This window comes from Rhagoletis zephyria, unplaced genomic scaffold, assembly GCF_001687245.7.
Source record: "Rhagoletis zephyria isolate East Lansing unplaced genomic scaffold, Rhagoletis_zephyria_1.1 Rzeph_scaffold_09001, whole genome shotgun sequence".
In the NCBI taxonomy this organism is placed as follows: Eukaryota; Metazoa; Arthropoda; class Insecta; order Diptera; family Tephritidae; genus Rhagoletis; species Rhagoletis zephyria.
In genome coordinates, this window is record NW_016166080.1 from 5019 (window position 1) to 16461 (window position 11443).

The 11443-nt window shown below is 35.7% G+C and overlaps 1 protein-coding gene across 1 annotated transcript; it reads left to right on the forward strand.

Moving 5' to 3' along the window:
- Window positions 1–1788: 1788 nt before the first annotated feature.
- LOC108375477 (TRAF3-interacting protein 1-like) lies at window positions 1789–9660 on the forward strand. Its single transcript, XM_017631606.1, has 5 exons — window positions 1789–2262; window positions 2353–2470; window positions 5779–7328; window positions 9127–9341; window positions 9480–9660. The coding sequence occupies exons 1-5, from the start codon at window positions 2131–2133 to the stop codon at window positions 9625–9627; spliced, it is 2163 nt and encodes a 720-aa protein (XP_017487095.1). The 5' UTR covers window positions 1789–2130; the 3' UTR covers window positions 9628–9660.
- The last annotated feature ends 1783 nt before the right edge of the window (window positions 9661–11443 follow it).

An 11443-nucleotide genomic window follows, 5' to 3' on the forward strand; every position in this document is an offset into this window, starting at 1 on the left:
TAGTTTCGATGCCAGAAACTCTTCCAATATTCTCATGAGGCCTCACCAAAATATTTTAGTAGCTTAAATAAATAAGCGAATGGTACATTATAGTAAAGCTAGCTTCCAGGCTTGTGAGATTATTGCTTTTAATTACGGAGATATTAAACCTTTAGATACTGCTTAAATCTTATGATATAAAAAATGAAGTCTGAAAATAACGGTAATAGTATGATTGAAAAATGAATAAAAATCAAAAGTTGACCGAAAAAATTAAAACTCAAAAAATGCTATTATTGTTGACAGAAAAAGTAAAAAATCATAAAATAACGTTAAATTTAGTCCGAAACGTAGAAATCCAATTTTAACTTTAAATTATGAGTTTTATTATAAAGATCATGAAGGTAGGTTAGACAAAAGTGTAGATCATAGATAGAACTGATAGTAGGATGTGCACTACGACCTTGGGTCTATTGTGCTCTTAGAGCCCATCATAATACCTCGTCCAGCCCTAGTGCTCTGATGGAACCAAGCAGTTTGAAAAGCGGCAGAGATTGAATATGCGTGACCCCTGGCAACAATCCTCCCAGATATTTCGGTTTTTTAACTCATAAAAAATTGTTTCGCCTGCCTTAGTCCTGTCGTGTTCTCTCAATGTGCTCAACTTAGCTGACGTTGTTCTGCTCTTAACTCTTCCCTAAGGGTATGAGGTAGTACTGCGAGGAAAGGTTCTGGTACTATAGGTCGAGGGCTGCTGCTTCTCTAGCTGGTCTGCCAGCCTCCTCGTTGCCCTGTATGCTTTTGTGGTCTGGGACCTACAGTGCCTCGCTACACACTCTCATACAACCCGGAATTTGATCTCAGACGGGGATATGGCTTTTAATATTGTATGGAATTAAAGTAGTATCATTGAAATTGTTAAAAGCAGGGACGTGAACCGGGTTTGAACCGGAAAACCGCTTTTTTCTATTAATTAACTGAACTATTAACCGAACCGGATATTTCCACAAATCTTTGATCCGAACTGAAACCCGAACCGCTTTCCATAAAGGTTTAAAGGTTGGTTTCAACCAATTTTCAATAGATAAATGTACCCACTATTTTTTCTTTTTGTTAAACATGGTAATACCTACCATGTTTGTTTACCATGTGAGAATATCAATGGGTTGCCTACCCATGTCATTTGACAGACCTCTTAACCTTGCGCGTTGTTGCACTTGACACTTGACACTTAAACTTGCCTGTTTTTTTTTTTTTTGTCTTTCGAACCGTTGAACCGAACCGAAACCCCGATTCAAAGACCAAAAAACCGCTTTGACGAACCAATCCAAAAGTGCAAAAACGGTTCAAACCGCTGAACCGAACCGACCAAATTTTTCATCGGGTTCATGTCCCTGGTTTATACTAAAGTTTATGTACGTAGCTATGAAAAAACTTGTAACTTATACAGTTTTTGTGTTTCCATTCTCAAATTTTTACAGCGTACTCCATAAGGTTTGGCAACTATTCAGGTTAAAAAAAAATCACACATGATAAAGTTCATAAAAAAATAAAAAAATTCGAGTTTTTAATGCAAACATTTTTTATTTTAATCTATCTCACACTCTCAGGGAAAGCTGAGGTAATTCCGCACATTTTGATACCTTAACTGATTTTCTCCGACAAATAGTTTATTAACTGCAAACAATTAAATAAAGATACTTCTCCGTTACTTCAAAAATTTCGGGAATTTTTTTCGAGATTTTCGAATTGCATGACGAAATAAAATAACAGGTGTCTTCTTTTTTTCGATAAAGAATGTAAAAAAATATATTTCACGCCAAAAAATATTGAGGTGTAAATATTGAGGTGTAAATGTGTAAATTCTTTATAAGAATACTTCAATATGAAAGAAAAAAGTTAAGGAATTCGCACAACAATTAAATCAATTATTGGCATCACCATAAAATCCATGCTACGAAAAGTGAAAGTATGTATGAGTAACCAAGCCAACGAATGTCCATAACAAAACTCATCATATGTGTTGAATTCATCCAAACAATGAAAATGTGCTTGTTATTAGTGAATCGCTAACCGTTTAATTGGTTCAGCAAAATTAATGGAAAAGGGGGCACAATTAAACAATAATCAAAAATAAGCTCATTCACAAAAATGGGTGATGTGGACTCATCTGTGATAAAACGTACCCAGCAAACGTTGGGCAAATACGTGAAGAAGCCTCCCTTAACGGAGAAGTTATTGACGAAACCACCATTTCGCTTTCTACACGATGTTTTCAATGCCGTAAGTTATTTGTTGAAGTTGGTAAACATACTTGCACACCTGTACTCATAATTTGAACTAATTGACCTATATAATTTTTATGCTTAATAGGTCATTAAAGAAACTGGTTGTTTTGTTGGTTTGTACACGCCAGAGGAGTTAAACTCAGATAACATCAAAGATCGCGATGATAAGATGAAATTTTTACAGAAAATGATTGATGTCATAAGTAAGTAAACAGCTAACGATAGAGTTGCTACCAGTTTTGATTGACCTAGAAGGTAATTGGCAAAGTAGATGTCATAGTGATACACTATATCGACTGCTGAGTGGAAGATCGACCTACATATCTCGGCAGCTAGTTCAAAAACGCCCTATCTCAAAAAAATTTTCAAGAACGCCCTATTTGAGAATTTGGTTGAAGAACTGCCTATCTCAGAATTTGATTGAAGAACGCCCTAACTCAGAATTCGGTTCAAAAACGCCCTATCTCACTTCATTCGGTCATTAAAGTAAAATATGTAATGAAGGGATCTTATTGTTGTTATGTATTTGTTTGGAAATGGTTCTGCTTTGTACTTACATATTTCTACTTCGTACTGATTTTTAATTCAAAGAATATTAGAATGGTATGTTGCGATTCCTTCTAAGAAGAAAATTGTTTATATTCATTAGCCCAGTAAAAATAGCCTTCTTCTAAAAAAAAAATTGTAACAGCGAGTTTTTGATTCAGTTTACTTCTATTTGATACGTAGATGACATGGATCCACGGTCTTGCCCCAAAATTTCATCTTGGATTTTAGTTTTTTTGGGGTTTTTGAGATTTTCGTAAAAAGGGGTTCAATTAAAATTTGTATATATAGAAAGTTAAAATTTTTTTTTTTGTAAATAGTTAGCCAAAACCGCGAAAAACTTTACATTGTCACAGTTTTTTTCCAGTTTTCGACAATTTCTGTTGAAAATACATGTCATATTCATTCCCTACAACTTTTATATGTACATTTTTTTTTGTACGACGCTTAGATCACGACCGGAAACGTGCCAAACGTTGCGATGTAAGGGATGCGGGTTAAAATTCATTTCCATATAACGTCAATCGGTACACTACGATGGCCAAAACTTTATAGGACGGATTACAAAGATTAAGGTGTGGTCTTTTCAAAAATTCAACATGGCGTCTCAAATATGGCGTCTAAACTAACCGTAAATTAGATTTTGCTTTACAACTTTTTTACCACCGGAGAACCCAACACTAAAAAAGAAAAAGTAACAACAGGTTCTTATATTTTTGAGGTTGCTGATTACGAACCTAGAGCATGATTTTAAAAATTCATAATTGCGAACCCAATATGGCGGCCAAAAATTTAAAGTCGATCCGATTCGCTTGAAAAGTTTCCCTCTGGGGTTCTTGGGGCAGCTTATTACGAATCTATGGCCAGGTTGGAAAAATTCAAAATAGCGGACCCAATACGGCGAAAAAATTTAAATCGCTTAAAACTGTACAATGAACGGTTCTTAAGGTCTTTGATTACGAGTCGGAAAATCAGATTTACAAAATACAAATGGCGGATCAGTTTAACAACACCAGTGTGGGTGTGTATATCACTTAGCTCTTCCTAAGCGGCTTTACCTATGTTTTTGAGTGGGTTCTTGAATTGTGAATTGAGTGTTGATTGTAGTAATTTTTATTATTATTATTTTTTTTAAGTGAAACTTCTTACACGAGTTCGGAGATGGTTGCGTTAAATATTTAACACCAAGTCATAAAATCTGTATCTGTATGAGGTGTCACATGAAAGGCATTGTCCTTCGGCCATGAAAGGCTTTAGTTCCACGAAAGGAGTTGCCACATGCTAGAAAATTGAATTCCAAGATTTCTCTGCCGCAGAGTTTCATGAAAGGGGTTGCCACAGGAGTTGACCTTTAGATGTGTAATATGATTTTAGTTTTTTAAAGGTTTTCACTGGAAATGGGTAATAGTAGAAATAATTCAACAACCAAAGGAGCGGCTACCAGTAAAATTAATAATATTGAAATAAAACTTTTCATATCTTAAGTTAGTTACCACAATCTACTAGGTAAAATTGCAGTTGGTTATAAAAATAAAAAATTAAAGGTCGTTAAAAAAAAATTGAAATAAATATCTTTCTTGTATATTAGAAAATATGTACATGTGTATTAATATCGCACATTTCGTTCTTTCTGGCATTTCCTCTATTAAGTTTCACTTCTTCCGCGCGCTCTGAGTTTTTTTAAATTTTATTTATTTATTTTTTGATATGTAAACAAAGCAAAACAGACGCCAATTTGACATAACCGATCTCATAAGAAGAAGTATGACTTCTATCGCTACCACATGTAGTTGATACGCCATGGCATCGACGTATCTGTTAAGAGGTTCACCGTCCTTTTAATTGACGCTGTAACCGCCTACGAGTTTCTGGCCGAGTCCACACCATTTAGAAATGCCAAGTGAAGCCCAGTCCTTCTCCACCTGGCCTTTTCATCGCAAAAGGGGCTTTGCTCTTCCCCTGCTACCAGCATAGCGACCCGCATTGTATATAGTATATGTAGTTTCACAGCTGGAGCGTTTCCATCCATTCGTATGACATAGCCAAGCCAGCGTAGCCGCTGTATTTTAATCCGCCGCACTATGTTTATGTCGTTGGCCCGTTGATCTTCTGCAGAATCCCTCCCCAAAACTCCAACAGCCGCCTCATGGGATGTTTTCATTGTACATTCTTCTGTGCCAAATAGCCAGTCTAGCCATGCGATGATCCGTATTAACAGAGATAAAGGCGATAATTCCATGACTTCTAAAGTGTCCATATCCTGATTTAGTTAAACACCCGGTGTCTCTAAGTTTGACCGCAGCCCTAGGTACAGGAGCCTTACCTACGCAGTCAACGGGCGTTAAGTGCCACTGATTTCAATGAGGGCGACCCGCTATGCCGGTATCGGTATCGGTATCGGTATTATTACGATTTGCTGTGTGTTTACTGTTCGCAGAGCATTTAGTCACCAGGTTCAAGTACCCTTGAATATAAAAGGTGCGCAGAAATTTACGCCTAATTAAAGGTGCAACGACGTCCACGTGGGCTTTCATCGGACAGCTGCTACTCACCAGCATCTCTACCAGTCCGTTTAAGGCCATAAGCTAAAACAGTAGTGAGATAATACCTCCCCTGGTGCGTGCTCTGTTTACCCTACGCTGAGCACTTTATGTATAAAGATTTTCTCTGTCGCCTTCAAGGTCCTGTGCAGGGCGGTCAAACCGACCTACTTTTCTAGGAGCAAAATTACGGTAATATTTCTGAAATATTGCGGTTTGTGCATTTTGAAAAAGAAAAAGGGGGGCTATTTGTCCAGTTTTTAATACTAAGCTATCAAGCAGGGTCCTACCGAGCGGCGGTACGCAGTAAACATCAATAATTGGAAGAAACGCTCAGCTAAAAACTTGGCAGCATGTATATGTATTCACTTATTTATTAAAAACTAATTTTTGTAAAAACTCTATTTCCAACTAATTGTTTTCAGAAATCATATCCAATCAAAATTTAACTGTACGGACCTCAAAAATAGTTGCCGGACAAGAGCCAGAGAAGACCAACGAACTATTACAATTAATGGGGGAAGTTATTGAAAAGAAATTAGATTGGAAAAGTGCTGTCGAACAAGTGATTAACGGCAAGGGACTGGGGGTTCCGACAAGCGGCACAAAGTCAAAGGTCCATGATAAACAAACTGAAAAAAAGAATAAAGACAAAGCAAACGAAAAATACAAAGACAAGGAAAATAGAGTTAAAGATGTAAAAACTAAAGACGCGACCAAAAAAGTCGTTAAGTCCATCTCACCTCCGACAAAAGCTGAGAAACCATCAAAGAAGCATGTTGAAGAGAGAGAAAAAGAGAAACCTGCTAAAACGGCGAAAAACCAGATTTCTAAAGACCCCAACGAAAAAGCTGGCAAGAGAAGTGAAAAGCCTACAGAGAAGCCCAAACTTTTAAAAAGCAGAACTGGCTCTAAAGAGAAGACTCCTTCGCCAGTAAAAAATGATGTACCTAAAGAAGCGGAAACTGTGTCTTTGACAAACAACGAGCTGCACATGACAACAAAGGATGATAGTATTGCGCTGGAACTGAAGATGGAAAAAGAGCCATCAGAAATGGCAAATAAAAGTAACCCTATTGAAAATCAGCGACGAAATAGCAAAACATTGGAACCAAATGTAATGGGATCCGAAATCTTATTGGAGAATGATCCTTCAGTAGATATTCTCAAACAATCTATAAGAACATCCAATGATGTTGAAAGTCGCAAGTCTTCGGCAAGACATAGAAGATCATCAGGAAGCAGCCGTCGGTCAAGCGTCAATGTGGTGGCAAGAGACGACCATAAGACAATGACGAATGGAATGAAGGACGGAAATGATAATATGAACGACACGATTTCACTGCTGAAAACATCAAATGGAACAATGCAAAACAACGAATTGTCACTTCAAGAGATGCCAGAGCTAGTACAGAAATCAATTTTACAGCAACAAAAATCAAATTCAATGCAATTCCAAAATACAAACACAAATATAAAGCCACAAAGTCCAAATCAGTCAGCAGCACCCCCTCCCACCGCCGTTCCGCCTACACCCACAGAGGTCAGACGCGAGCATACATTCACTCGAGAAAATTCGCATGACAGTAACACCAGTAATTTTGCAAATCGACCTCGCACTTCGTTACGCCCACCAAGCGCCCGGCCGGCGTCGGCACGTCCTGGTGCACCTCGGAGACGTGATCGTAATATAGAGATCGTGTTACAGCCTAATGATCAAGTTAAACTGTCGGGTATCAATGTAAAATTGGAGAGCTTTGGCGACTTGGATGACGATGGTGAAAATTTGGTTGTCATAGAGGATGCAAATACTGTAAACATAGTGGAGTCAGTCGAAGAAGTAAATAGGGTTGAAGAGAGTGGCGTTGAAAATAATGCAGAACAACAAGGACATTTGGTACAACAAATACTAGAGACGCAAAAGGAGTTAATGCAACAGCAAAAAGGAACTAATTCCATTGGGAAGAATGAAAAGGTAAGCGATTCATACGTATGAATTTACATGTATGCACAAATTCGTCAGATTAAATTTTTTTTTTAATTTTTTTGATTATGCAGTTTTTCAGGCCCATCTACTTTCATAGATGAGTTGACAAACAGGCGAAAATACCTCCACCCGAACTCGAATACCTTTCATTAAATTTTATGTGGTCTTAATAAATTAAGTTTTAACTGAATATTAACAAACCTGGGGTCCTACCAGGGCCGGATTAAAGCATGGGCCGATGGATCATAGATGAAGACCACGACAAAATTAATTGGTTCAAAATTCTAAATATCTAAGAAAGCTTTGTTATAAAATTTGTTATTAGAATTATTTTTGTTTTGCAAAACATCATGCTCAAATTCTTTAGTTTTTCTGGGGTTGCAAAAAGCTTTATGAAAAACATTATAAAATGCGACTTATCCATAGCTTAACATGTGTACTTTATATTTTTTTAATTTTCAATCGATTTTAAATTAACTTACCGAAAAGCTAGAGACTTGAAACTTCTGCATAGTTCCGATCACGATGACAGCATTTCATCCTCTCCAGTCCGCTCATTGAGGGCAAAAAATAAAATAAAATAGATAGAACTTCCGAACTTAAGGCCAAACATGAGTTTTGCCCCCTGCACCCTTCGATGCCTTCCAATCATTGCTGAGCAGTTTCAGATGACGGCTTCGATGGCCGAGGTGGGAAGTGCATTCTACGTTCGCCAAAGCGGAAATGATTCTTTATTTGTAGCCGTCGATGATGGTAACGAATTGACCTAGCGAAGTATAATTTTCAAAATTTAAATTGATCCAAAACCGCTTTGTGTTAGCATGTAAGAATATGGACTCGTTCATCTGATTATTCTAAATTTAGATAAGGATTTACTTCGCGAACGCAATTTCGACGGTATTATTACCATTTTGGCGAGACGAAAATCTCGAAAAAAATCCTTCCAGTAATATAATCTTAATTTAAGGTTATATTATTATTAACGTAAATATGTTTTGAATATGAAAAAATCACTATAGGCTCATATTTCTTCAAAATTTACGACTCTGATTTTCATAGCTTTTTTTTACATTGTTTAAACGGTCAGCATTGTAACATTGTAATTTTAAGGTTTTTCGGCCCAGTACTGAATATTTTATTATACATATATTATACAACACTCAAAATTACAGAGAATAAGAAAAAATCCTCTCACAAGTTGAGAAACTTGCAAATTTGCAGGAATTTGCAAGTTTCCTTGCCAGCTGGTGTTCACGGTTGCATTTCAAACATAATAAATTTTTATAGAATTTTCCAATTTCTTTCAGATGGTCTAAAAACAGGATACACATGTATATTTCTTGTTTTCTGACTTTCTTTAACATACATTTCAATTTCTTTAATCTACTAGTTATCAGGTTTCTTAAATCGACTCTAGTTGCAATTGCATTCCGATTGCCAATACAATTATTTCTCAGCCGTGTACCGTTAAACTCATTGGAATTAACTGAATTAATTATATCAACAACTATTTACTTCCCTTTTCCATAAAAACATCACTCGTGCTTATAAATTTTGAAATTTAACGAGCTTATTTACAAACCTTAAATCGATAATAGAAGGAAACGTATGACGTTCAATCTACAGGTAATTGCTATAGGGCCCTGAAACTTCCCCCCTCACTTGAGCCCTCACTCTGGGCTCTCTTGAGACGAAAATATTTTTCGGAAAAAATTTGAATCATCCTCTTTAAAGAAAAAATACGTACCGTGGCAAAAATAAAAAAATATGTATATCGCTCTTTCAGGATGTGGACCTAACGACCAATTCGATTGGGCGCCAAAGCTCTGCACGGCAAATGAATAATTTGCGCGATGTCATTCAAAATTTGACTAAGTCGGTAAATCCGTTTGGCAAATTAATGGATTTCATACCAGAAGATATCGATGCTATGCAATTGGAATTAACTATGTGGCGAGACACATACACACAAGTAGCCAACGACCTTAGGCGTGAAAAAAGGTTGGTGGATTACTTAAATGATAGATACATACATATTTATAAATGAATATACATATTTATATAAGTATTTATACATACTAAACTTGCCATTTACTAAATTAACTTTTTATTATGTTAACTTAATTTTCGCTTTTGCAGCCTTACCGAGTCCGCAACGGAACCGATGAAAAATCAACTTGTACAAATCGAAGCTAATACGAAAGAGTTTATGGAAATGATCGATACGAGTCGTAGCAAAATATTACAAAACTCAGAAAAAATTTATAAAATGCTTGCAGAACAATAAAGTTACACATTAAAGTTATAAAATAAATGTAAATACGAGTATAACAACGATGTCTTAGGTATGGGTTTTTGGAAGTCAATGTACCAAAACGAATCAGCAGGAACAGCGGCTTCGACGGCCTTTACTCATACATATACACAATTATCCTATTTCATTTCGGGTAAATTGGATTGGTTTTAAAATTTGCTTGTTATTTCTTTTCGAAAGAAACTGCCACCTGGCACTGGGATTCTAAAAACAGGACGAAAGGATGTATTTTTTAACAGCTGCATATAAATAAATCAATGGACAAAAGTCTGCAATAACCACCTGACAGCATGAAGGGTTGAGCAAAGCTTCGCTGATGTGGATAAATGATGTGCTCTGTTTTGAGGGCGGCTGATTCCCAATTTTTGGCCGATGCCGATGCAAATTCCTTAAAAAGCAAACAACCTACATATGTACATACATAAATGAGGCCATGTACTTTAGTACTTTTAGTACTTGCCTACTTAAAATGGTCTCAAATGTGATCCATTTTAAAATTAAAGTCGATTATTTCTTAATTTTAAGGTACAGAGCTACATAAAGCACCATTAAATTAAGGAATAAGCGACCTTTACTGCAAAATGTATTGCATTTGAAACTATTTTGAGAAGTTAGGTACAAACAAAAATAAAAAATTGTGGGTTTAGGCTACTTCTGTTCCCATGGCCTCATATACAAATTCATTCAAGAACAAATGCTTTTAATAAACTATAATAATAACAAAAGAAAAACATAGACAAGAGTAATCATCCAAGAATCTATTCACTGATTTGTGTACATACATAAATATGTTCTAAAAAAATTGTTTTTCGCTTATACATATGTAGCATTGCAATTCTTTATTGAATAGTTTTTTTCTTATTCTATGTAAAATAAACAGTCCATCCAAAATTACATTTCTTAGTTGTACTCATAGTAGTAAAAATATGCAGCTTCTGCTGACTTATAAATATGTTTTCAATACAATCTATACATATTATAAAGGAAAGTCGAGATTTTATGTACGCGGTAATCTCGAAAGCTACTGAACAGATTTTGACGAGATTTTCTCTAATATATTTTGTATCGATAGGCGAGTGACCTTGTTAATTTAAAATTTTAATAGGGTTGCCACATGTTAAGTAAATTACCATAACCAATTCTAATAAGCGTAGGCGTCTGTTCTGCACCGTCACTCTCAAATGAAAAGACTTAGCCTCTGGATGTGTAATAATGTATTATTTGTTTGAGTAAGGTTGCCTGTTACCTGTTTAAAAACTATAAGATCTTGACCGTTCGTTGGATAAAAAATTAGACACCAAATGAAAGTGCACAAACGCGTGTACAAAAACTTTAAGTTTTTTTAGTAGGGGTGTCAGCTATTTAAAATTGCTATCTTCTATACATAGTATAAAGGAAAGACGAAAAAATACTTAAATGTACATTCATATGCATACATTCAGCTCGTGGCGAAGCCTTGTGCATCCGTGGCCGGCTAGTTTGTTAATAAACAGTAACCGCAGATTTTAAAATAATGATGAAAGTATTGTTATAGCGTAAATAATCTAACAATTCAGTGAAAAGAACCCGAATGATTTAGGAATTCAGCAATTAATTCAAGGATAATCGTAACAATACATACAGTGACGAAAATATAAATATGGAAGAGACTTTTTTAGCATTTTTAGGCTATTTTCCTTTCGTTTATTCAATGTTTATTTTATGTTATTTATTTATGAAAGTGTAGCTCGTTATCCAACAAAAAATAGAAAAATTCGACAGATTTTTAATTTGATTTCGGATTCGAAAG